The sequence below is a fragment of the Mus caroli genome, unplaced genomic scaffold (genome assembly GCF_978045245.1).
Source record: "Mus caroli unplaced genomic scaffold, Mus_caroli_1 scaffold_8, whole genome shotgun sequence".
NCBI lineage: Eukaryota > Metazoa > Chordata > Mammalia > Rodentia > Muridae > Mus > Mus caroli.
This window is the reverse complement of record NW_028227263.1, coordinates 72,331,901-72,359,786: the sequence shown is the minus strand read 5'-3', so window position 1 is coordinate 72,359,786 and position 27,886 is coordinate 72,331,901. Positions and strand designations below refer to the sequence as shown.

At 45.9% G+C, this 27,886-nt stretch overlaps 1 protein-coding gene across 2 annotated transcripts in view; it reads right to left on the bottom strand.

Annotated features, from left to right (window-relative positions):
• Slco3a1 (solute carrier organic anion transporter family member 3A1) overlaps positions 1-25,389 on the bottom strand; it is a 278,256-nt gene extending 252,867 nt beyond the window's left edge. For both annotated transcript variants that reach the window (XM_021167572.2, XM_021167570.3), the window contains exon 1: positions 25,016-25,389. In XM_021167572.2, coding sequence (XP_021023231.1) covers positions 25,016-25,195 — 180 coding nt within the window. In that variant the 5' untranslated portion in view covers positions 25,196-25,389. The remainder of the gene's footprint in view (positions 1-25,015) is intronic.
• Positions 25,390-27,886: the final 2,497 nt, after the last annotated feature.

Here is a 27,886-nt window from a genome sequence, read left to right as displayed (position 1 = left end):
AGGCCCCTGTCCCTGTCTGAACATACAGTCTTCAAGACAGTTACACAGCATCCTTGGGTAGCAGACTACCCATACACAAGGTTGGTCCCATCTATTGTATCAGAACCAAACTATCTAGAAAGGACCATTTACATCTGAGATATTTGAAAGGATTTATTTTAAAATATACTAAAGTTCAAAGGGAGTGAAACCAAACCTAGCCAGGGAAGGACAGGAAAGCTGGTTGCACTTATGTATGACATTCCAGGCTAGTGTTCAAAGATAACAAGGGATTTTTGCTAGATAATGACTTATGTTGCTTCTGGGGAGGGGGGAGGTTCAAAAGTTCCCAAAGTTGCTTCCATTTCCCTTCTCAACCATCTCTGCTTGCTCTTTGTTTGCCGTGGGACAGTCACATCCTGTCAGCTTCAGTAGAGAGTCCTAGAAAGCCTGTGAACTCATTGATAGACTGAGAGTCCCTGGTGTTAAAAACTTCCACTCCCTCACGGGGATTTTTTGGAGTGGCTTTTAAATAACCCATGTCAGTGCAAAGCCTTTCCTTTCTGTGGGTGGAGGTGGAGGGAAGAGCATGCAGTCTGCTGGCTGCAAAAGACAGCTTTGTGTAGCAAGTCCCTGGGTCCATCAGCTTAACCCACTTCCAGATTAGCCTCCAACCGGAAGCATAGACCTGTGGCTGAGGCGCTGAGAAAGGCTTGGATATTTAAATGCTTTAATTGCTTACCAACCTTGGGGCTTTTTCTCTTTCTTTTTTCTGCCAAGTGGCACACATATTTCAAAATGAAAACCAGCCAATGAGATTAAAGAAGAGTCTCTCGTTGGTTTTCAGTTTCACAGTGAATTTCAACATCTCAATGATCTTCCTCCAAAGGTTTTAGGCCAAGCAGGCCAAGTAGCTGGTATCATGTCCTCTTTTGTCACAGGCTAGCTCTCCAAGAAAGGTAACTGTCCACTCGTCACCTTGTCAGTACTTACAAGATCAGTGTAGATGCATACAGGTCTTAAGGTCTAGAGCTCTCTAGACACCTCTGTAAGGAGACTCTGTCCACAACACAGGTGCTCCATCCCGGTGCAGGATGCAGTTAGCCTGTTCGCCAGCATGCTTTTCTCTAAGATCACACTGGCCCCGCTGCTGCAGGACAGAACCCAGCCGAGAGGAACTTCTCACAGTACTTCCCTACTCTGTACTGAGGGCCCCATCCATACCCACAAACACTTCCGGTTAAAATGATGAGCATGGCCCAGTGTCTTTCTAGGTGGGACTGATGTATCAAACCAAAGTACTTCTGCACCAGGAACTATCACTCAGCAATAAAGAGGGATGAATTATTAATACATGCAACAACTTGGATGGATCTCAAGAGATTTGTGCTGAGTGAAGAAAACCAGTCTCAAAGGGTTGCATGATGAATGATTCCATTTCCATTCCATTCTTAAAAATGATGGCGTGGGAGAGATGGAGAAAAGGGGAGCAGTTCCCTGGGTGAGGGAGCAGGGGAAGAGTGTGATTATAAAGGGATTGTGGCAGTGGTCACATACATCAACATATGAAAATGCACGCACACACACACATACACACAGAGTGAGCTCAGGTAAAATGGGGATGGATGTCTTTGTACTGTATCTCTCTAGGTTCCCTACCTGTGAGACTCCACTGCTAAGGATTCTTGGCCTAAATGAAAAAGACCTATGGTAGAACTTCTAAGCATTTATAGTAACCAGTCCACATCCCGGAAATCCTAAAGAAATCAATGTGCTCAGCAGTTGGAATTATATAAATCCTCTGACTTTCCCTTTTGCATTTTATTTCTCAATTTGCAACATATAATATTGCACATGTATCATGCTAGCTACAACTGGAGGAGTTCACTGCTCTCTTAAACACACTCATAATTTCCCCCAAGTGCTGTATAAATTTCAAACCATTAAGTAAAATGATTTTATACTGGCCTTTTGGATGTTTCTAACCCTCACCTCCACAGACCACATCAGTGTTTCCATAGTAACTAATGTGCTTCAAAGTGGCAAATGCAGATAGAGGCTTTTAAAAAAAAGGTGACAGAAACCAGGCCCATCACAGTGTTCATGGTAATGCAGGACATCAATTGTGGGCGCCAGTTCAGGGACAAGAAATAAATATTTCAAGAGAACCCTTACACTAGCAGGTATGCTGTGTGATAGTGGTCTATCGAAATACACTATTGGCTTTGAAAAAGTGGCTGCCTGATTCGCCACACTAACTCCTAAACATCATACATGTGAGCAAAAAGCCTATGAGCACCCACATGTGTGTCAAAGGCGTATTTCCAAAACAGCTGTACAACTTGAAAAAAAAATTGTCAGAGTGCCTAACAGAGAATGACAAGTTCTAAAATATTTTAGTGACAGGAGGAAAAATGATGCAATTGATAAAGAGAGAAAACTGGAAAAAAAACTGATGGGGAGAGAGGGATAAAAATCAAACAAACAAGCAAAAGCCACACCACAACAACATAAGCCCTGATTCCTATGTCTTTGATGAAAGAAGACATGAAGTGTGATTTCTAGATGTGGCCTTCCTCTCTGTCGCTATTCCCCTTTAGATGAGGCCCAAATACTTTCTCAGTTCCTCTGTGGTTGTTTAGACACCTGTGAACAAGGCCCTCTCTTGGTATAGAACCCCAGGCTATGCGTGCTAAGGCAGGGAACTTGGAAGTAACAGTTCTGGTTTCACACAGACCAGAATCTGGTTTTAGCATAACTGAGTAGGGTGGGACTATTGATCTGTTCCTGTCAAAATGTCACTCTCAGCGCTGTCACATACAGAATAGAAGCGCCAGGAAGTCTCCTCCACTACTGCCCATGTTGCCAAAATCAGTGTCTAGAAGAGGGTGATGACAGACACCCTGTCTCGCACGCACCCAAGGAGCTCATTCCTCTTGGTGACCTTAGGTAGACACCAAGGATAAGGAACACAATGGAGCCTGTAGAAAACACTGACAGATTTATCATGTCACTTGGCAGTGGTTTTGCCTCTGTGGCATGGGACTTTGCCTCATTTTGCAGTACAATCTCTGTGTCCCTGCCTAGCATCACCTTCACGAAAACTGCTAAGCTGTCCTTTCCATGGGATGGTGTATAAATGGCCCTATCACTGAGGGGTAAGAGGACTTCCCATCTTCACATCTCCCCCTACTTCTAGCTACATACTCAGATGAGCCTGTGGTCCTTGGGCTACTTAGCCTGTGTCCCTAGGATATATACTTGAGATGATCACCTCAGGGAGACAAACTTTAGTCTGTCTCGTAGGCTCAGAGCTTTGAGTCCAGGATCAAATGGGGCCTGTTGTTTGTAGGCTTGTGGGAAAGCATGATGTCATAGGAGGTAGGGGAGAATGGCAAAGTGAATCTGCCCACACTAGGGCCAGCAAGCCAAAAATCAAAAGATGGAAGAGCTGGGACCCTACAGTGAACTCTCAAAGGCATACTCTCAGTGGCCAAAATATCTTGTACTAGGTTCCACTTCTCAAAGGTCCAACCATCTATTAACAACATCAAGCTAGGGACCAAATATTTAACACACGGACCTCCAAGGAACATTCCAGATTAAAACCTATAGTAGGACTTAAAATGCCTTGAGGCTCTTTAAGCTGTGCTCCTCCTGATACACCTTTTTCTACAGGGCACAATACTATTTGTCAAAATGAATAAAAACTCATTTTTGTCTACTAGGATGGGCCTAGAACTCAAAGCCTCTCCTTACCTACATATAACTTTCTCCCAACCCAGCCATCTTCTTTCACTGTCCAGAGCATCCTTTGAGATATCACTCCCTCCTCCTCTGCAAGCATTTGTGTGCTCCACTGTTTATCCTCCATCTTGCAGGGTCCACTTCCCATGCAGCTTCGAAGGCTTCTGTACAAAGTCACTGTTACATTCTTTTAAGAGTAGCACCACGCCTCTGTTGTCCCTAGGACAGCATCCCATTTGCCTTTACTGCCCATGTGATTCTATCTACCATCCCAACAGTGTCTGCAAGAATGTCTAGTAAATCTGAGAATGCTGACGGTCAGGTCCAGAAGGAATAAGGTAGTATCAATGAATAAAAACATGTAAGGGCAAGTCAAGGGAGAAGGAAGTCTGATGTTAAAGTACGAAATGAGGACTGGGATATGGCTCAGTTGCAATGATGCGTGTCTAGCAAGCATGCCAGCAGACCTGGGTTCAGTCCTCTGTACTGTATAAACCAGATGTAGTAGTACATTCCTGTAATCCCTGCACTCAGAAGGTAGAGGCAGGAAGAACAGAAATTCAAACGCATGCTCAGGTGTATAGCCAGTTTCAGGCCAACCTGGGCTACAGAAGACCTAACCTCAAACAAAGAAGCTAAGTACATTAGAATTGTCATCTTCACACTAGATTAATTTAAGCAGTAACTAGTTATTTAAGTTGTTGGCATAATAAAAGAAAAAGAGAAGGGCTTTTTTGGAATTAGATTAAATTGATGTCTCTGATCAATAAAAACTCTCTTGGTGGTCAGGAAAGAAACTGAGTGGCAGAAGGTGGACCCCAAAGAACAATCATGGAGACAAAGTCTGTTTCTGTCCCGTGGAAGAAGGAATGCACAGAAATGAGTTCTTATACTCTAAAGACTTCAGAGAGCTTCATTGACGCTGAACAGTAGAACCCGAAACACAATGGCAAAACCATATCTATAATTACTTGGTGTGGTTGGGCCAGCCATGGGACCAGAGAGAAGGCCCCTAGATCAGGCAGCATGGGTGCTCCAGAACAGAGCACAATCACACAGGGGGGCAGACAGGAGTGAGGGGAGCATCTCCTAAGGTCATCAGGGAGGTTCCTTCTATCTACAACACAAGCACAGGCAGGCATGTTCAACTGATTACTTTCGAGAAAGGCCTACCTATCTGAAGACCAACTCTTATGGAGAGCCCTTTAGGATCTCCAGTGCCCTGGTTGGAAAATCCCCTAAGAGTCCATGCCTACAGATCTTGCAATAGGCTAGATAAGGATGTGTAAAAGCAAGATGCTTGAAGGAAGGTGCCTTCTTTCTGCTCTAGTATAACATACTGAAAATGGTAGGTAATGACACCCAGGAAGTAAGAGCTGAGAACACAAAGTTATCAGGCAGGTGGTATTTTACCCAGGGAGTTGAGTCTAAGAAGCATGAGACTCTGGAAGACCAAGGTGAGACCTGTACACTTATTCTGCAGAAGCCCAGACTAAAGGGCTTCACAGCTTCTGTGGTCTGTGTCACCAAATCCATAAAAGAGTCAGCATGGTTGCATTCCAATATGACTTAACTCCCACAGTCAGACGGCAGGCTGGATTCATCAGTCATTTGTGGTTTTAGGATGCCTGCGCTAGAGCTACTGTTACCACTCCATAGTCACTGAGTTTTAGTTACTACCTCAGGGCTTCGTTACCACAGGGGCCTGTGAACAGGTCACAGCAATGAAGCCCTATGTGCTATTCCCAGTGACCTGTGGAAGGGATGACAGCAAGTCCATACTTGGTATGTCACATGAAGCAACATATGTCACACAGAGAACAGCCCCCTGTGGCAGGGACTCTGATCATCCCCAGGTTATAGACAGAGAACCTGAAGACTGCACCCACAGTCACCCAGGATGGACAGATCACAAATGGAATCCAGGCAGCCTTGTACAAGAACCAAGTAAACTGGAAAGGCAGTGCTGACATTAGGCTACCCAGCTGTGGAACAAACCACAATACACACAGAGAAGTAAGAAACGAGAAGAAGTCCTAGACAGAGAACTCAGAAACAATGTCATTATAAAAATGGAGCAGGGTCCCCAATACTGAGTTATGCATGGGAAGAGCACCCCCATGTTTGAGGGCTGACTAACCCAGATAATGAGGGCCTGAGGTATCCATCCTGTGCCAGGCAGAAGGGACTTTCAGGAAATGGAAGACACTGTGTCTACTGGTAAGGACTGTCTCCTCTGTGAAAGGTATATCCACACAGACGACTTGCCACTGTCAGGAGAGTGAACAACCCTCTCCTATGAAGAAGTCTGGAAGTACCACCCCTCTCAACTCACGGTCAAACTTCCCATCACGAACTAGGTCCACCAGACACCCGTGCCATGGGGTTCTGAAATCCCTTACCAGTTTTTAAAACATCAAGTAAAGCTATAAATGGTAAAGCAAAAAGTAACCTTCAAAGTACACAAAGTACAGGGGCAAGAGGACAGCGGGTAACAGCTAGAAGGAAGCATCCCAGTTCTGAACAGGGAACCGTGTTTGAGCGAGATGGGATCCACAAGCAATGGCTCAAACAGCAGCAAAAGCTGAGTGTGTTGGCGCACACGTGCAATAGCAGGAGGAAGAGACAGGCAGGTCCTAGGGACTTGCAGAATCCTGATTCTTACTTATCTTAAGAAGTGAAGAAAAGCTTGCTGACTGTATGCTAACAGCTACTTTTCAGGTTTGGTTTCGAGAAACCGGAACACAGAAGTACAGACAAAAGTGGAATTACCCTCACGTGACATAATTCACATTATATTCACATTTGAAGTCTATTCAACCAGCGTCCCACATGTGTAAGACGGTGTTGTGCCCATGTTTATTTCTGAGAAACCTGAGACACCTCCATCAGAAGTCTTACGATAAGACTGCCATTTTGGTGAATGGATTCCGGAGAATGTGCACTAAGCAAGTCCATGCTGAGATTCGGAAAGGTGACCATTTGTTGAACAAGTCAGCACTCATCAGGGAGTCTGCCCACTCTAGCATCAAGCACGCTGTAATTTTGTAGGGACTGAGAAGGCAAACTTCTTACATAAGGGCTCTTGCTTCTGAGTGGCTGGCTGTTGAGGCAAATATGCAAGTGAGGCTGAAAAAGTGCAAGTGACAACATGCTGAGAACATTTTCAAATACTCTTGTCACCTGTGGGAGCCACCAGACCCTGACTGGGGAGGAACTGACAGCCAGGGACAGTTCTCAGACCCAGGCAAAGGTGTGTTCAGTGTTTTCCTAGGTTAAAAAAAAGGGAGGGAGTAGTGTTTTCTAACAAGTAGTAACATGTTAAGACAGCATCAAAATACTCAATATGCTTAAACATTCTACTTAGCTCTGGGGCAGGATGTTGTTCTCTCTCTCTCTCTCTCTCTCTCTCTCTCTCTCTCTCTCTCTCTCTCTCTCTCTCTCCCTCCCTCTGGTCTGATAGGCATGAAGGAGCTATTAGAAACAAATAAAAAGACCTGGGAGGGAAAAACTAACTAAAGTTGCCAGCTCCATCACCCTTGAAACCCTCAGAGCCGCTATTGTCAATGCCCAACACCAGACTGTTGGAACCGATTTTGGATTCTTGAATATATATATAGGTATATGATGAGAGACCCTGAGGGCAGGACTCCAGTCCAAGCAGGAGAGTAATTCTACTTTCACCCCTCCTTATATCCAGCCTGAGGGTCATTTCATGCCAGCATCTTCGTTGGGCCTGCTTGGCTTTATGTTGAGCAGTTACAGGGTTACAGTCATGGGTGGCATTGTCTACTTATGTCCTTGTGGTGGTCTTCCCTTCATGGTGTCTCAGGATTTAGGGGTATTTTGGATTGCAATGCATCTTGGACTGTCTATCTTGTAGCTAAGGATGACCACCCTGTGATAGGTTCTATGCGCCCACATCTGTGTGAGAACTACCTCACACACATACTTCCCCACACATACACACCCCTCACCCTCAGAACATCTATTCCCCTCCCATGGAGGCTCCATCTTGGCACTGTTCTTATGACCATCCCTTTCAGTCTCCTCAGACTACAGCGTAATTCTGGGTAACACAACAGAGAACAGCAGACAACAACTCTAAGACATTACCACCCAGGAATGGGGGAAGTGGGGGGGGGGTGCTGGGATGCAGGGAGGGGGTATTACACAGACTTCGGAATGTTATTGGAGATTTTCGAATTAAGCTGAGACAGTGAATATCAAATGCAAAAAAAATCCCCAAACTTAACTCAATTTAAAGCAGAAATATCTACAAGCCAAAAAGAGTGGGAGTGAGGTGGGGAGGGTGGGGGTGGAGAGAGTGGGGGTGGGAAGTGCACCTCAGTGTCAAAATCCTTTTAAAAATGCAGTAAAGGAAGAGGAACAACAGGGAGTTGAAGTAGGAAAACATTGTAGTCTCACCCCCAGTTCCCTAAAGAAGAGAAAAATGCAGAAATTAAAATCCCCAAGGATGGAAGGGGGCAATGTGAAGAGTGATAGTGATGCGCAGATCCCCCTTCACCTGAGGAACATCTACCAGGAAGAAAAGGCAATGGGAACTCTGCAAACCCTGGAACTGGATCTCTGCTGGAAGGAAATGAAGACTCTGGGGTACACAGGGAAAGGGACGGCTTTCCTTGCACCACTTGTGAGTACAGTGTGTGTGTGCCCCCCCACACACACACACACCTGAAGTCTGAACCCTCTTCACAGAACCTTTTAAAGATCCGGAAGTAAAAGTCACATCACTCAGCCAAGCTGACCAGGTGCTGGGAACACCACCCTCGTAGCCTTGCTCCATCTCAACCACAGGCTGCAGGAAAACAACAAACAAACAAAAAACACCCCAAAATGGAAAAGCAGGCTTCGAACTTTAGCTTGGTGGCAACAGAGGAGTAAGAAGAAGCTTCATAACAAATATACGAGCTGCCCAAAACAACAATAAACAAACAAAGTACATGTGTTGGGCAGCTATGAACAAGGGTTCCTCAGGGAAAGGGAAGGCAGCTAAGACTAGGAAGTCAGCCTAGCAGGAAACATAACCAAGAAAGATCCAGAAGGCCTCTGTGCCACAGGATTTAACAAACGTACGAGATTAATACACAGAGAATAACATGGAAGAGAAAAGTAGAAAAGATGAAAACAAGGAGAATTGGGAACCTAAAAAATAATAAATTGGGAGCCAAATAAAAACATGCCACAGAATCCACAGAGAACTGAAGAAACATCAGTTTGCTGATTGGAGACTTAAAAGCAAACACAGTGGATTTAGAAATAAACAAAGAGTCGAAGCAAAGCAAACAACTGCAGAGTGCAAAGCCAATTCAGGACACAGAGAACAGGAGCCCTTCCTTCAGAGAAGCAAATGAAGAAAAGTAATCAGACGAGACCATCTACGGTTGACTCTGACGGCTGAAAGAACGGATATACGTAGTTTCAAGGGAGAAGCCATCCTCCATGCTTGAGTAAGCTGTGCTGGGATTCAGCTACATGCCACAAATTAAGAAACCACTTTTCAGTTGTTTAGTTTGAGGGCAAATACTTAAAAGGGGTAAGAAAGTCTCCAGAAACCACCAAGGATGGAAGATGGTGATTTGAGATTCACTGAAGGGGATTCTCTACTGAAGTTCTACGAAATTAAATGTACTCCTTTTATATTTCGAAAACATACATGTTATAAGTTACATATAATCTGCTGTTTTCCCATTTGTAATAGAAAGAACACAGAGATGAGGCACGGGGGCCCAATTTACAAGAGCTAGACTTATAAACATCTTATAATTATAGACTTATAATTCTTTGACTTCGTGGTGGTACAGAAGTATTCCTAAACAACCCTCTGGAGAATATATCTTTAGTATAGTATTCTATAAATTACAGTAGCACAGAGTACATTGGGCAGTAAACAAAGACAAGCAGTTCTGTACTTCTCTAAGCTGGTGTTCTGAGCTCATTCATATCTTTAGTACAGTATCCAGTAAGTTACAATAGTACAGGATACATCGTGCAGTAGATAGACAGTTCTGCCCTGCCATAGGCGGGTGTTCCAAGCTCGTTTGAGGTAGGCTGCCCTGAGCTACACTATTCACTGGATGGAGGGATAGCATATGCACTTTAGGCTTATGATGTTTTCAACTTAAGATGAGTCTGTCACCATATCACCATAGCCCCACTGTAGGTCAAAGACCTTCTGTATTTCTGCCATATCTTCTTTTAATCTGAAATAATCTGACCAAAACAAGCAAAGGGAGAAGTGTTTGTTTTTAACAGTTCATAGTTCAAGACCTGTCCATCATGGCAGAGAAGAAAGAGAAGCTTGAAGCGACTGGTCATTGCATGTCCACAGTCAGAAGACAGCAAGAAATGCATGGGGGACAATGGTGGGCTCACTCTTTCTATCCCACACAGCCTAGAATGTCATGCCCAGGGAACAGTGTCACCCAGAGACAAGATGTCACTGAAAAATGGTGTGATCTAAATGGGAGGTAACCAGATCATGGGAGGGCACCGTCCTTGATTGCTGGAGCTCTCACAAGGCAATGTTAGTTCTCATGGGACTAGGTCATTGCATGCAGCTGGCCCCTCTGCATACAGCCATTCTCTTTCTGCTTCTTTGCTATGTTGTAGTGTAACTAGGGAGACCCTTGCCACGTGCTGGGACCATACCCTGTGAAAGTTCTAGTTATTTGAATCACAGCCAAATAAGCCTCCTTACTCTGTAAGCTACCTCTGATGGTGATCTTATGAGAATAACACAAAACTAAGAGAAAAATGAATCAGTTAAAAAGAAACCCGAAAGAATAGAACATGGAGAACTGTACCTAAGCAACACCAACAACTATATAATATACAATTGTGCCTCCTAAAAATGGAAGAGATATCATTTGCAATTCTAAAACCTGAAACTAACTAACTAACTAGACAAACAAACTAGAGTAGGACACACTTTTGCCCAGAGGGAAACCATGTTAAAGAAGTCCTTAACCAGTCCTCAACACCCATTGGCTCTGTTCAGAGGCTAGCTTCTCTCCCCAGTCCTAGTGACTGTCTGTGCCAACAAGGGGTGCCCCCTCTGCTCTTTACCAGATTCTTTCAGAGGGCACTGCAGATGGACGTTTCAACCGTAAATTATACACCCACTTTTTGTTTGGAGGCGTGTCCTGTGTCTAAACACAGTTTGTTCTCTTACCGGCTTTAAAGTTATCGAAAACCGATTTATCCAAGGCCATACAAAAGTATGAAAAAGAAAACCAGATAATTCAAAAGAGAACTTCAGTACAGAGGGACCACTGTGTCCTCAGGACCAGGAGCCCAAACACAGGTCCCTGGAGCTGTCATTCCCCTGTGTCAACCCTAACCCTGGCAACCAACATATTTTAAGACAACCAAAGTACAGAGGTTCTAATCCTAGTGACTACCTTTGCCAACAAGGGGTGTCCCCTCTACTCTTAACAGGAGTATGCCTTCAGCCATACTATCCCACGGGCCCATAGCTGTCCCCCTGAGTTTGAGCAAGCCCCTGATGCAGCTTTCCTCTGCCAGCTGGCAGGCTGGATTTCAGTGGCATCTATCTTACCATACCACTCCAAAGCTGGGAAGACAGAAGCTTTGCCAAGACAGGTGCCAGCAGCCCCAACACTGCTGACTGGCTAGAGACTGTAGAGTACCAGGTTTGTGGTTGTGGTACTCGAATCCTAGACTGTCCTTCCTCTGTGGAGTCCTGCTCCCACCTATCTCTGAGGCCTGTCTCTATCCACCTCCTGCTAACTCCATACCTGACCAAGGATGAGAAGATCACCTTAGCACCCCAACTCTCCCCACCCAGGCTCCTCTCTAACACCTCCCACTTCCAGCCTGACTCTGCTTCTGGAACCTAACCCTACACTGGCCTGTGACAAAAACAAAAACAAAAACAAAAAACCAGACCAGATGCAAGGTGCAGTCCTGCCTGGCTCCAGGACTGAAGACATCCTAATAAGTGAATCATTAATGAAAATCTGATAAATAGGCCATCTTCCCTGTTGGGAGGTATAAACTCCATAAGGACCACACCTAAGCCCATTGTATATTGCTTGCATCACCTAAGAAAGTTGTTAAACTTAATGAATTTAGCAGAGACCAAGCTAACATCATTTTTATAAAGAGCCTATGCTCTGCCAGCTGCCAGGCTGGATTCCAGTGGCATCCAGAATGGGCCTGGGAAGTTAAGACACTATCTCTTCCTTCAGCAGTGCTCAGAGAAACACATCTAGGATGTGTGCACCTTCCCACTTACACCACCAGAGGAGACTGCAAGTCAGCTTCTCTTAACTAGAGAAGTGTGTACACAATGTGCACATAAATAATATATATATATATATGTACATATATATGCACACATACACACACACATATATGTATATATATATATTTGTATAGTTATATAGTTACATAGTTATACATTTATAGTCATATAGTTCTATGGTAAATTTAAAAATATGACACCATTTTGCCTAACATCTGAGACACCAAAAATAGTTGAGAACAACAGCACCATCCTATGACCTCTACAAGAACAGGATTTAAATAAAGCATGAAGAACCCAGCTCCAGTCCTGATCAAGAATAAAGTACAGGAGAGCTTCTGGCCAGTGGGGTGAAACATGGACCTGGGGTTCAACTACTTGTATGTAGGAGGTGAAGAACTCAGCTGTGATGTCCACAGAGAGGAATGGTGGGGACAGAGAGAAGGTGGAGCTGGAAGGACAATGCAAATAGCATCCATAGTGCAAGCCTGCCTGGAGTGGCCAAGTCACCAATACCATCCCAGAGACCTATGCCCGTCTCTATGACATCCTCCCAGGCCCGGCAAAGTTTGGCACCAAGTGTCAGGGACAGTAAAGAGAGGGAAAAGAAACGAATAACCTGCTGAGAGGTCACAAGGCTGAGCTGTGCACCTGGGGCCAGCCTGGCTCAGTTCACTTGGCACAAATAGAAAATCGGCCACAAAGGCAGCAGACCTGAGCACAAGACACTCACCCTCCTCACCTGGAGTCAGAATCCTCATTCTGACTCTGATAGCCTTAGAAGCCAAGGGGCCTTGAGAGAGTTTTAATTGTTGGCCCTTTCTAGCTCTTTTTATAAAGTCCTCCCCAAAGTGTCAAAGAACAAATAACATGAATGTATATATTTTCATCTGCTCCCTGGGTTATAGACTGATATGATAGCCACTAGAAAATGTGAAGCCCGTTTGTCTCAAAAACAAAAAAGTGAGGGTGGGAGCTTGAGAGATGGCTCAGCGGTTAGTTGCACTGATTGCTCTTCCAGAAGTCCTGAGTTCAATTCCCAGCAACCACATGGTGGCTCACAACCATCTCAAATGGGCATCCGATGCTGTCTTGTGAAGACAGCAACAATATACCCACATACATAAAACACATAAATCTTTGGGAAAAAAAGTGGGGATGGAAAGGAGTGGGATTTTGAAAGTATGAGAGAATTGTGTGCTTTTGTTTGCTTGTTGGTTTTTTGGTTTGTTTTTTTTTTTTTGGTTTTTTTGGTTTGTTTTATTTTTTGATGTTTTTGTTTTTTTGTTTGTTTTGTTCTGTCTTGTTTTGTTTTGTTTTCAGTTTTTACAAAAGTCATACAGGTTTAGCAGAGTTTTTACAAAACGCTTGGACCACAAATGTTTTACATTTGTGGATTCTTTTTATTATTATTATTATTATTATTATTATTATTATTATTATTTTGAAATATTTACACATACACGGCAAGCTAGCTAGGGACTCGTAGCCAGGTCTAAACATTCAACTCATTTATGCTTTTTTTTCATGTATATTCCTCATATACATGGTCTGAAGGTAATTTCATACAATATTTTGCTGCAGCCACATTTGACCACCTGTCACACAGGAGTTCAAGCATGGAATGTTCCATTCACAGAGTTATGTCAGCTCTCAAAAGTTTGACAACTTGAGAAGAGCGCTTTAGATCTCAACATCAAAGGCGCCTAAACGGTGTTTTGGTCCAGATGAATTTATGTTCATTAATTTTAAAAGATCTTTCCACGGGCTCTGCTTCCGGGCTACCTCCTCACACCTGCCAGCTGACAGAGGCAGGTGCTGGAAGTGTGGCTGCACAATGGAGAAGTGTTAATTTGGTGGCCCAGTTTTGTCTGGCGTAAGAGCAACAAGTGTGGACATCCCTGTTATATGATGTCCTTCTATATCCTCAAGGGACAGATTTCAGGGACACCCCTCATACCAAATCTACATATGTTCAAATCCCTTCTATTAAGAAAAAAATCCCCCCTCCTAGCGAAACTGGGAGTAGTGGCTCAGGGGGCACCAGTGCTCGCCTAACATGGACCAAGCTCTGAGGTCATTCGAAAGCACAGCATTAAAAAAAAAAAAAAAAATCAAGCCTAGTGGAGCATGCCAGTCTCCTAGAACCTGAGGAGAGGAGGCAGGAGGATCAGATGACAGAAAGAGTTTGAGGTCAGCCTGGACTGCATGAAACCCTATACTTAAATCTTTTAAAATAATTTTATATGTATAAGTGTTTTGCCTGCACATATGCATGTATGTGTACCATGTACCTGCCCAGTGCGTCTGGAGAGCAGAAGGCATCAGATCTCGTGGAACTGGAGTTAAAGATGGTGGTGATCCCTTGTGAGTACTGAAAACTGTCCTCTGGAAGAGCAGCCAGTGGTCTTTAACTGTGGATATCTCTCCAGCTTATTAATAACATTCTTTAAAAGGCCCGGCATGTGACTGAATTTAATACTTACTACCTCAAAAAGAATAAAATAAAACGAGTGGTATTTGAACACAACCTATACTGATCTCCTTGCATTCTCTTTACTTATGGTAGATAATTAAATGTGAATGCTATGTAAATAGTTACTATGCCATATTGCCTAAGGGAACAATTGCAAGACAAAGTCTATATATGCTCAGTTCCAAGGCAAGCCTTTTCCCATTATTTTTGCTCTGGCAGTGGTTGAATCAATGAATAAGAAGTCTCAGATACAGACATCCAACTATATTTAAGAAGACCTATGCACAGATCTCTGAATGACAGGCCCAGGCAAGCTGGGGGCAGCGAGGCAATATGCACCAACGACAATCCAGTCTACCTATGCACGCAGTTGCACTTAGACTTGACTGGATGGCTGCAGGCACTACAGCTTCAGTCTGGGCTGCGGTGTAAGGCTAGCCTCCCCACCTGCTCCTGCCAACTGCCAGCTGCAGAAGGGTAGAGCTGCCTCCCAAGTCTCTGATCTATTTATACAAATCTACACAGCCTGGCAAAGGTAACCGGGAAAGGTGCTATTTTGTGGTTTTTGGTTTCTAAAAGATGTCCTCTCTTTGGCTGGCTCAGAAAGTGTGTTGTTTGTCGGCGCTTTAAGCCTACTTACCTACACAAGTATTTACCAGCACTGGGAAGGTAATATACATACTGCATAATAAATCAGGAGACATACCCTAATGTTTTTCATAAGGACAGGAATGTCTTATCTGAAGCTCCCTGTATCTATTTCAAGATACCTAGGTCCACTGAAGTCTTTTCTTCCCAATTCTTTTCTTGTGAAAAAGAAGACAAAAAACAAAACAAAACAAAAAAACCAACCAAACAAACAAAAAACCCAACCATAGCCTATATTTCAGGAGGTACCTTTCTTGCCTCAGTTCAGCTGAAGAGTGTTCTGCGGACCCCACACATACATAGTTTCAAGGGAAGGATGGCTAAGGTTAGTGCTTGTTGCACAGTTGACTAATTACTTGGCTAGCACTCACAAAACCCTGGGTTTTTTTCCTCAGTGCTGCATAAAACTAGTCAGGGCAATGCTCCCCTGAAATCTTAGCACTTAGGAGGTGTAGACAGGAAGATAGTCCTTAGTTCAAAGCCACCCTGGATTACAAGAGATTGACAGTAGGTGCCACACTGGAACACATGCAAATTGTGAGCATCTCCCCATAAGAGACAACAAAGTCCCAGGGGTTGAGAAATGATATAGCCCAAGGATGGTGTCTGTCACAACCAACGGTGTATAGTTATACCTGCAGAAGACCACAGCTCTTTGAATGCAGTCTCTAAAGGTGGCCTTTAAGGAGGAGAGCCAAAGTGACCACAGGCCCAAGGTAAGCCTTGTACATCATGAGGGTAGGGAGGCCTAATGCAGAAGCCACGGCCAGCCTGGAGCCTGGGGGATTTCCATGGGTGGCCCTGTGGGTCTCCTTCAAACAACAGTGACCCAACAGGCTGAGTGCTTAACTAAACAGCATCATTCTTGATTTTACAGGTTGGATTGCAATAATTGAATCTTACATAAGAAAAACCATATGGGTCCAGCTGTGTAGAAATTTTCGTCTTCATTAAGGGAATTCTTAGCAGAGTAAACACACAATTTCAGGTACAGTATTCCAAGGCTTATGTAATCACCCAGGGCAGTTTTCCAACTTGCTTTTATCCAAGGTGGTAATTTCTCATTCTCATCAGCAGAAGATGGGAGAGCAGATCCAACCATTAGAGAAAGAGCACGCCTGTTTTACATAAGCCTCTACCAAAGGAGGGAAAAGACAATAGCCATCCCCTATGAATAATTTACAACAGTCTTTAATTGAAAAATACCACGTGGCACTGTTCTTCCTACACCAAGCCTGCAGGTGCAGTGGCAGAGGTAAAAGTCATTCCTCCCTTTGGAGGATTTCTTGGACATGCGGACAGTGATGTAAGAGGTTGCCCGCCATATTTCTATTTTGGGCTGTATGTCCAGAACTGTCTTTTGAACATCTATTGGTTCCCTACTTATTTCTCCTAACTCTGCAAAACCAGAAGCTTGGGTGTCTGTGGAGAGGGACTTCGTAGGCTTTTAGGTGTGTTAGGCTAAGAAATGAAATGTCTCCTTAGGCCATTGTTTCTCAACCTTCCTAACATTGTGACCACCCATAAAATTATTTTCAATTATTTTCAATGCTACTTCATAACTTTAATTTTGCTATTGTTATGTATCATAAATATGATACGCAGATGGTCATAGGTGACTGCTGTTGAAGGGGGTCATTTGACCCCTCCCCCCAAAGTTGTTGAGAACCCCCACATGTTGAGCTGCACTGCCTGAGGCTCATGTGTTGAATGTGTAGTATTCTAGAAGGCAGCATAAATTTTAGGAAGTGGAGCCTGGTCTGCTAAGTGGGTCACTGAGGTGTCTTTGAGGATGATACCTGGTCCCAGTCCCTCCCTCTCCTTTCCTTTCCACATGTGCCCACTTCCCTGATGGTCCACCCAAATGCACTGTGTTGAGGTACCAGGAAGTGAACTTTCTGGGAAAAGGAGAAAACTAAGTCTTCTTTCTTGCAAGTTTTTCTCTTACTTATCAAGGAAGACTCCCAAGGGCTACCTGGACAGCCAAGTTCATCAACTAGAGACTCAACACTATCTTGAAGAACAGCTTGCCAGATAAACTAGAATCAGCCCCGACACTGTAAAAGTACTCACAGGGAGTGTGGAGGGAGAGGGGGATGAACAGACATGCCATGGTAGGACAAGCCCTGTGCCCAACCTAAACTCTGGCCCAGCAATGGGTTGCTGCTACTTGGCCCTTCTGCCATGATTGTGTGGTCCACTCAACACTGCCTATTCATGTGTGTTTACAGCCATAGCTGTTCCCAGGGTTTTCAAAGAGCTCACGGTTAAGATTTAAGTAAAAATCAATACAGTCAGTGTTTGCTTCGATTCCTTACCAGGTGAATCGAATGGTGCCTTGCTTGTCACCTTGCTTGTCACATGCCTGGGGAACAGAGTGCCAAGGAGTAATGAATAGCTATTTATGGAGGAAACAGGAAATAAAGAGAAGGGTGGGCTTGCGGATCACCCTCCCTCATCAAATGTAGGGCAGGTGACAGACCATGTTGCCTTTTGCTTTAAAACATTTTCCATATGTGAGTTTCATGTAAATCCAGGAAAATTCTAACCATCAACTATTACACTTTAAACAGAGAAATCACTGTTCTAAAGTCCAGAGAGAACCATCCCATGACTGGAGAAACAGTCGGCATTGGTTAGCATCATTGTGATTAAAGAAAGTGATCAACTAGGTCCAGAGTCAGGACAGGTTTCCATTTACAGGGGGACTGGACTTAAAGCCATAAAGAAGAACCAAATGACCTAGGGAGTTGCTGTATACTGAGACTCATACACAAAGGAATGTTTCCCCTGTCTATAGTGTCATTGGAAAGCTCAGAAGAACCCTCCCAGGCATGACTTGCTGCAGGTCATTGCCACAGAGGATCCAGTGCTTTTAACCGTGTCACCACTGAGTCAGATGGCTTTGGAGGGTCTGTGAATCTCTAGGTATACCCTTGATCCCTTGGGAAACCCCAGGTCATCTGAATCGGGATTGAAAACCTTTCCTAGTATATACGTGATAAACGATTCACCAACATGAGCCCACTCCCTTCTTTTTCCTTCCCAAGGGCAGGCTTAACAAGTCTAGTCTAGGGGAAGGAAGGCCACTGTAAAGGCTACACATGGAAGGGTGGTGTGTTGAAGCCTTGCTCCTGAACAAATCCCAACAGCCAGGAGCAGTGGGAATGGGGACATTGATGGGAAACAAGATCATATCAACAGCTCTTGGTTCTGCTTCTGAGAAAGCAACGGCTGTGACAGGAGACATGTGCACAAATGTGCTTGTAGAGCCCTGTTACTGCAGGAGGAAGCATCCAGATGAAGTAGTGGAGCACTCCATCTTTGAGCCCCTTGTGGGCAACCCAGCTGAGCTTCCAGGTTTTCAGCCTTGTCTGATACAAGGCTCCCTAAAAGGCAGCATATGTCCCAGACATATGTTCCTTGGTCATCGCCCTCCTGACATCTCAAGGTCCCTGAAGGGGCCACTCAGCTTATAACCAGACAAGTAGAACAAACTTCAGGAGCTAAGATCACCAAATTTGGAAACAGAAAACCAAATTATACGAAGGCTCCCAAAGCTGAGAGTGCTTCAAAGGAACCCGTTGGTACTTGCACTGGAGTGACAGGAAGTACTGCCCAGTGTGAGACCAGCAGTACCCTTGTCTCTCCCAACCATCAGCTTTTCCAACTTGTAGTACCATGGCCCATAAAAGGACATACATAAAGGACTACTGCTGTGGCTTCCCTACGGACACTACAGACATACACAGACACAGACACAGACACAGACACAGACACACACACACACACACACACACACACACACACACACACACACAGCTCATTTAGATTCTTCAATTTAAAATGAATTGTTGCAATAAGCAAGTAGAAGAATTAGCAACCAGGGTTTAACTTACTTCATATTTTCAAACCCATCTTTTTTTTTCCCTCCCAGACACAAGTGTTTATTCAGAAGTCTAAGCTTCCTATGTCTGTATCTCACTAGACTAAAGCCAGAACCTGACTGAAGTAATTTTATTATTCAGTAGCTGGCACTACAATACCATTATTTTCTCAGGAAGTATGCAGAGCCATGTTAATAGGAATGGCTAGGCTTTCTCAGTACTTACGATGCTCCAGATGGAGACCAAAGTGCTTTCTAGACCTGAGGTCGTGAATCCTCAGCTACCACAGGGGTCACAACTCTCTTCATTTTAAAGGACAAAAAAGCAAGGAAGAAAGGGGTAAAGTCATGGGCCAAAGGGGCAGAGACACCAAAAGGGACAGACACAGGAATGAATCTCAGGCATTCCAATGATAATCATCCAACGAACCTCCACTGTCAAACACATGTCATTCTCTACCTTGCACTTTTAATCACTTAACTCCAGGTTTTAATCATTGACAAGCAATCTCTGCCATGCTAACACATGAACATGTAAGGCAGGCTGCCTTAAATACATGTATCTCTGAAACATATTAAGCTCACTTACCCTGTGAATGGAGTTCACTAATTACTCTTCTGTCGGTAAAGAAGTAGAAAGTTGAAAAAACAAAACAAACAGGGGCAGGAAGCAAGGTTATCTCTCTGAGGCACACAATATTGAAAGCACTTCCGAGAGCCAGTAAAGATACAGCCAAGTAGTCTCGGGAGAGCCTAGAGTCCATTTGAAGACATACACTCAAAATTATCATTAAGGAATAGAGCTTGGTGACAGAGCACTTGCCTAGTCTGTGCAAGGTTCTGAGTTCAATCCTCAGCACAACTGGAAGAAAAAAAAAACTAAAGAAATCTACAAAATCATCATTGCAATGTTTCTTTCCAAAAAAAGGAAGTATGTGGTATTCGGAATTGGCCAGATATGTATGCAAATAATATAAGCAGGCAGCCATGCGCAGACCATGAGTACCTATGCAAAGCAGGAGTGAAGGAGGTTAATACCATGACTCTTCATGGAAGTGTGCTGATTAACCGATACCTCCTGGGAAACCTGTCTGTATGTGTGAGCCTCCATCTCCATGTTTTCCCAGCATCACACTCACACAACCCCTGGCCACACTGCTGAGTAAACAAGACCCAGAGCCGAACAGAGCACCCGACCCCGAGTCTGCCATCATATCTCAAGCCAGAGAGCTTCCGGCTGCAACAATGCCTGCTCAGTTCACTCACGGACCATGCAAGAGAAACCTCAGGAAACCTGACCTGGGAAGATGCCCTTCCAGTAGCAGGTAGGAGGAACCAAAACAGACCAGAACAGACAGCCCCACATTGCCAGGCCTCTGGACCCTGTCTCTAAGGTATTAAAGTTTAACAGGGGGCGGGGATGGGGTAGGTGGAGAGTTAACAGAACTCAGGAAAGAACTCTTGCTCACTGTACGGTAATCCACTTAGATTACCTCTCCATAGTATACGCCCCCCCCCCAAAAAAAAAACCAAAGGTGTGTCTGCAAACATAGGTGAAGAGAAATTTCATAAATACATTTTTTTCCTTAAGGAGTATAAGTTAGATACTTTAAACCAAGCTATAAGGAATAAAGTCAGAGTGATTTTTTTTTTTACTACCTGGGGCTATAGAGTAATTATGCAAATAGCAGGGAATTTGTCATTATGACTAACCATAAGTGTATAAAATAATTTGATTAAGTAAAAGACAGTTACCTTAGTCATCATACTAATTTGACAAGGGCTTTTAAAATGTTTTTCAGTCGTTCAGCTTCTAGACTAGCTATGCAAGAATCTGTCTTCTCAATGATGCTTCGTTAGAGGAAAAAGAAAGAAGCAACCATGGCGGCTGCATCTCACTCACTGATTGTGAACCCCACTGAAAGTTCTCGGGCCTAAAAATGAGTGACTATAGAGCAGAGAGACAGAGTCTCATTACCCTAGAAACACAACCTCAGACGCACATTTACAAAGCCACTGAGGGAGATGCCCACCTCAGCTTCCTGGGAATCGGCCTGAAGACCCAAGTCCGGAGCCACGGGCTGGGCTTTCTTCTATTTGCATTCCCATGAACTTGAAAAGCATCTGAGCTCCATTTGCGATTGCCTAAGGTGTCAGCAGTTTTAATTTCCTGTCCGCATCCTTATCTCCTCAAGTCCTCAGGAATTCGATAACACACACAGCACACAAACCAGTCTCTGCAGGGTTACCTTTCAGGAATAGCCAGCTCACCACATCTCAGTAAGCCTCCATGATGCACAGATAAAGTCTCCACAAACCCTGCAAATACAAGCTGGAGCCTCTGAAAGCAAACACCCCAGTACCGGAAGTACATATGGTCCTGTCTTGGTGGGACAATAGAAAGCACAAAGACCACTAAATTCAGTGGATCTCTTCTTAGGCAAAATCTTCATCACCATCATCATCATCATCACCACCACCACCACCACCACCACCATCATCATCATCATCATCATCATCGCCACCAAGTTGTTTATTATGCTGCAACATAATATTGTTCTAAGTGCCAATTTCAGAGTCCCTGGCTACACAGGCTGGCACCTAGATTACTGTATTGACCCACCAAGATCTAGATGTCAGGACCCACTTCTTCACTTGCTGGAAAGGCATTGGGACCCAAGCAAAAAGTGGCAGATTCTCAGACTAGTGTGCCTTGTTATATACAGCTCTTTTGAGTTTCCTCCCCAGGCAGGTTAAGAAAAACCAATCTCTCTCTCTCAATCTCTCAATCTCTCTCTCTCTCTCTCTCTCTCTCTCTCTCTCTCTCTCTCCCTCCCTCCCTCCCTCCCTCCCTCCCTCTCTGTCCTCCATCTCCTTTTCTGTCTCTCCATCCCTTTTCCCTTTCTAATCTCCCTCTTCCCCTCTCCCCTCCATCACTCCCCCTCTCTTACTCTTCTTTAACTGCCATCCCCACTCAGGGTGCTCAAGCACAAACACACACACACACACACACACGTGCACACACACACACGTGCACACACACACACACGTACGTACGTGTGCACACACATAGAAGTCCTACTTTTCAGAGCAGCTTCTCAAGTCACCAGCCACTGCCTGCCTCACTTCTGCAGTTGGGAAACATACACCAATGTCGCTAAGGACACATTAAGGACAATGAGAAACCTGTCTTTGCAGGACGGATGACAAAGATGAAATGGCACCAATACTTTAAAGTGAAAAGGCACACAAGGAGATCAAACACGCGCACGCGCTCATGCGCGCGCGCACACACACACACACACACATGCACATGCACACGCACACACACATGGTAGCTGCATAGACTTGTGAGACCAAATAGGAAATAATGGTTCTGGCGTCATAGTTGCAGTCATCCTCTTGGCTGAGAAAGGGAGCCCTCTTGGCAATGACCCATAGCCAGCCCTTCATCAGATACCTGAAAATACTTTCCCAGGAGTGCATGCTGATTCCCACTGAAAGGATGGTATCTACCCATGGACCACCTGTGTTCATCTGCAGACACAGGGTCTCGGGTTTCCTGGAACAGACCCAATGGAATTTTAAAAGGAAGGAATCTGCCTCTCCCTCAATAATAACTTAATTCCCCAAATATCCACAGAAAAGGCTCCTGTGGCTTTAAGAACAGTAAAACTTTTTCCTACCTGCCAAAGGACAGAGGATGGGAAGCCTCTAAACAGACCCAGAAGATCAAAACCTGTGGCAAGCTGATTGGGCCAATCTACCTCAGCCACCATTCTTCCTGTGTGGTTCTTAGAGTAAAGGGACCACCCTTCCGTGGCACAGGGCAGAGCAGGGTCCCTGAGAACCTTGTCTTTGCACTGCTAGTCATCAAAATTAATTCGATGTCCTAAGCCTGTCCTCTCTCGGGCCCCCGTCAGCTTTCTGCAGGGCACCTGTTGGCTCCCGTTACCCAGTACCCACCCCCAACGCATCAGACTTTCCATCAGGGACAGACACAAGTGACCAGATACCACCAGCTGTTGGATAGAATGCCTCCTGTCCTATCCTTGTCCTGCGATGCACGGTGACCTCTCACCTCCCAAGGCCAGACACAGTGGAAGCACTTGCCTTTTAACTTTCTAAAAGAACAAAGGCTACTCCTCTGCTTAAGGCTCTTCTTCACTTCCTTCTAAAACCCCAAGCCACTAGAAGTGCAAACTCCTAATCTCAGATGTTCATCATTCCTGGCATGAAGAAGTCCAGCCTTGCTGTTTTTGCCACATGTGAATACCACACCCTTAACCGAGACTGGTGTAAGGCAAAGAAGCTGTTAAACAGGAGACAGCTGTTGATCGAATAACTGCCTCTTTTTACACGAAGACCTGCTTAGATATAATTTAGTTTGCATAGGCTTCGGTACGGAGTCACACTTATCAGTAGGAATGTGCATTTGCCTCTAGTGACACATGTAAATTCTAAGTATTTTAACAGTCAAATCTCTTCTTTAAAAAAGCTGCTTCTCCAAACATCATCACCCTCACCAAGCAAAGGCCAAAGTCTACAGCTTAGCATGACAACCACAGAGAAAAGGAATACCTTTGGGAAAACAGAATACTCAAATGTTCTTTTGTCCCCAGGGTTCAGGGACAATATTATACACAAGACAGAAATGGAGAGTTAAAAATCTGTTTATCTGGGAAAGGGCGACAAAAATACATACGATTTCTCAAATGCTCTACAGTTCAGTCACCCTAGGAACAGAATTGACTCTGTAGAGCCCCACCCCCACCTCCAAGTCAGCACATAACTACGTTTAACCAAGTGCTATGTCCCTTCACCTTATTAGCCTGTAGGAGCCTTGGGAAACTGTTGAGGGTACAGGATACGCAGCGTCTGGCCCTCATTAACTTTAACCCTGGGCCAGGAATGAGGGATTCATGATAGCATCGGGATACACATAGCTCTATCTCTGGATGTGGTTATCCAACTGCTTTTGAAATCTTGTCCAAATCGATCTCCATCAAATGTGCTCACTCACACTTAAAATCTATGACATTTGATTCCAGTTTCAGGTCAATAACCAAGTAAAGATTTAACACTATCCACTCGAAGACATCTTTTCCTGGGTAGACAGGATAGGTCTGGAAGTGCGCTGTCTGAAACTCAAGTGCGGACCACCTGAGCAAGACAGAAGAAAGCGACAAAGTAGATACTTGATAATCCTTGCAAGTGGATTCCTTGGGTATAGTAGGTGTCCATGGGCCTTTGAGCATCAACAATCCCTTTCTGGAGACAAATAAAACAAATACATATTGTACAGAATGATCCACTCCCCGTGTGGGCGAGCGATCATGATGGGGAATTAAGGTAGAACTACAGAAACTTGCAGCTGCTCTCCAGGTACTATAACTTTATCCCTCCACTGAAAGATGGCTATTGGGATCTGGGTGGGACTAGTCCCCCTGCAGCTACCGCTGTGCTCAGGGCCACACTCGGGCGCCTTTTAAATTCCCCCAGCAATTGGTGGATGGAGAAAGAGCCAAGGGGGGAAAAGATGCATAATGATTCGTTCACCGGGCAGATGAAACGGAGAGTAGAGGACGCAGGATGCTAACTGGCTTTTCCTCCCATGTGCAGGTCACCTGAACCGCGATGCCTTCCAGTCTCTGAGGAGGCTCCCTGAACTCGCCATATGGCTCCGTTTTCAAGAGGGGAGAAGAAACAGTTTCATGCCCACCTGCCTGCGGCATCTCCTTTCAGGCACCCCTTCCCTAGCCCCTGCCCGGCGCGCGAGCTGCCGGCATCCACGGTCCCGCCCGCTCCGGGCTCAGGCCGGCAGCTCCCCCGGCGGCCGCCTCTGCACCAGTCGCCAACCTCCGTGCCGGGCCGAGGTCATGCCCGCCTGCCCCCGGAGCGGGCGAGGCCCCTTCCCGATGCCAGGCGGCAAGCCTGAGAAGCGCCGGCAGGGAAGGGGGTCCGCCGCAGAGTTGGCACCCGGACTCACCAGGTAGGCGCCCACCGTGCCCTGCGCCAGCATCAAGGCGCACTCAGACACCAGGAAGATCTTGATGTTGGAGAAGCAGGACACCTTCTTTTTCTTCTTCTTGTTCCTCTGCGCCTCGTCCCCCTGCAGCTCGCCGCTCCGGCCGCCGCCCGACGAGCCGCCCGGCTTCTTTCCTTGCATCCTTCCCCCGCCGCCGCCGCCGCCGCCGCCGCTTTCCCGCTCGCCCCGGGTGTCGTGGCCGTTGCCGGGCGGGGGTGCGTGCCGCGAGGCTGCGTACTGTCCCCGCCCCGGGCCCGCGGCGGCCGCCCCCGTCCTGCCGCGACTAGAGAGGTTGAAGGCTCCTCTCCTCGCTGCCGCCGCGCTCGCTCCCTTCCTCCTCCTCCTCCTCCTTCTCCTCCTCCTCCTCCTCCGCCCTCCCTTCGCCGCCTCCTCCGGCTCGGGCTGTGCCAATCACAGGGACTCCTCGCGCCGCCCGCTGCTGCCGCCGCCTAGCCTCTCTCGGACTCTCGCCACTGCCTTCACCGGCTTCCCCTGGCCCGCCGGCCTCGCTTGCCTTCACCCCTAGCGCCCCAAGCCCGGGCCCGGGCCTGATCGCCGCCTTGAGCCCCGGGCTGCGCCGCTACTGGCTGCGGGTGCGTCCCTGGGAGACACGAGGGGACTTGCTTGGGGCACTAAGGGCTTACTGATGATCAAGGCCGGCGGGGTCTAACTACCCCGAGAAACTGCAGAATCCAGGAGTCCTGGTTGGGTGGGAGGCTGAGCGAGGATGGTGCTACCCGGCCACTAGGAGGCATTGTGGGGCCCAGGGCACCACGGCGGAAACTGGGTGGTACTAGGACTAGCAATGAGGTGCAGAGATGGGAGTATCCAGGTACCCTACTTCTAGTGCGGGTACCGGACTGCTAAGGCCGGGGAGGAGAAGCAATTTTCATGAAGAGAGTATCTCCGGAGCTGTATTCGGCTTGGTTCAGGGATTTCTAAGGACAGATGCTGTGCTCTGGGGCTCCGGAAGATGCCGAGATAGGAGCTGCCATAGGCTCCTTTGGTTTGCCAGCCTCTGCTCCTGCATTCAGTGGCTACTGGACATATCTAAACCGCCCATTCCCCGAAAATGGGAGAAAGAAACGGAAGCTCTGAGAAGGGAAGTTAGAGCTTTAGGGAGTCTCACATCTTCCCCCAGCCACCAAGTGCAAGCAACTGCAGGTCACAAGGACCCCAGCAGAGGGCCTTGTTTAGTTCTCCAGCGGCCTGCAGTTGGAGTTCAGGAAGGGATGAGCCACAAGCCTGCTGTGTCCCCACCCCTCTCCTGACTATTGTGGCCCTACCTGGCTTGGCCTGAAGGTCAGCATGCAGCAGAGCCAATTGTCATCAGTCCTCCGCCCCCTGCTCCCCAGCATTCCCTAGGATTTGGGTCCACAAGGCGCCTCTGATAGGATGTACTGATTCAGGCAGCAGCGTTTGGAAGCTAAGAGAAAAGTGGATACGAACAGAAAATTGTTGTCCACATTAGTGACGGAGAGGCCAAAGCCTATTTGGAGAACTTTTCCTTGCTTTCCCAAGGCCCATCTCCCAATGCCAAGGCTTCCATTCAATAGTGCATAGCAATTAGCGCCGGCCATAATTTCTACTTTCTTCCAGAGAAATTGAGTAACAATAGACGGTGGCACAGTGGGGGTGTGTTGTTTGCCTTACCATTTAAATATAAATTGCTTCATCCATCTGTCTTCCAGACATGACCTCACCTAGTCTTGGTGTGGTTTTCAATGTGCCTCCCCTTGTCTGGGGTACCTTCGGCCTAAATTACTCTCTGGCATCACTCTCTACAGTGTTCTTCTCTACCAGTGGTATTGTATCCTGGAGTTGTTAGGGTCAAAGCCTGTGTTCTGGCAGCCCTAAGAAGCTAGGCTCAGCCCGCTGTCTTCGGAATGCCAACTGAAGGAGCAAGTAACAGTCAAAAGAAGAGAAGAAAGATTATTCATTGTGGCTACATTGGGAAGAGGAACAAATAGACATGTCTAGTGATCTCCCTACTCCCTAACTGACTCTTCCATGTTCTGCATGAGCTTTAGGTACAAAAGAATAGGAATCACTAAGTAGTCCTGGTCAAGGTACAGTCTTGCCCATCATTAACCCATCAGCATCTGGGCTTCAGTCTCCTATGGGTAGTCTGACAAATTGTCAACTAGCTCTGCCAACTACCTTCCTGGAAGACAAGCTCCTCCTGTGGCTGGCACCTTGATCTTCTGGCAGCTTGAGATTGGTAGAGGGATTCCAATTCCTTCAAGACTGTTAATTCAATAGTCTGGTAGCTAAAAAAGGGGGGGCACACTTGTCTCTGGGCTCATGTGTGGCTCTATTACACCATGGCTGAAATCCTTACTGTTTGGCTGTACCTTTCCCATCTCTGCCACCTCTGGGCATGCATTGCCGACCTACTTTGGATCTTTTGCTTCTTGTTCTTGATCTTTCTCATGGCTCCGCCCTTATATAGTCCCTCCTCACTAACACATTCCTTTGGTGAGCTGGAAGACAAGGGGGGAATCTTCCTTTGAATGAGTCACAAGGCTGAAGGTTGAAATATCATCGGGGTGCATTAGTCTTTGAGACTCATTTACATACCCTGCAATCACACAAATACCGATGTTCATTTTGTGCTTACCTTGACCAAGCTCTCAGTATAGAGCAGCATCTTACCATAACCCCACAGCAACCTCTAAACTAGATGGTGCACTTAGCCCCATCAGGGAGAAAACTGAGATCTAGGAAGGGGAACTAACTTGACCCATGCCACCCACTCACTCAGTAAAGGTTGGCAGAGCCAACAAAATGTCTGCTGTTTCATCCTGCAGTCTTACCAGGAAGGTGAGAGTC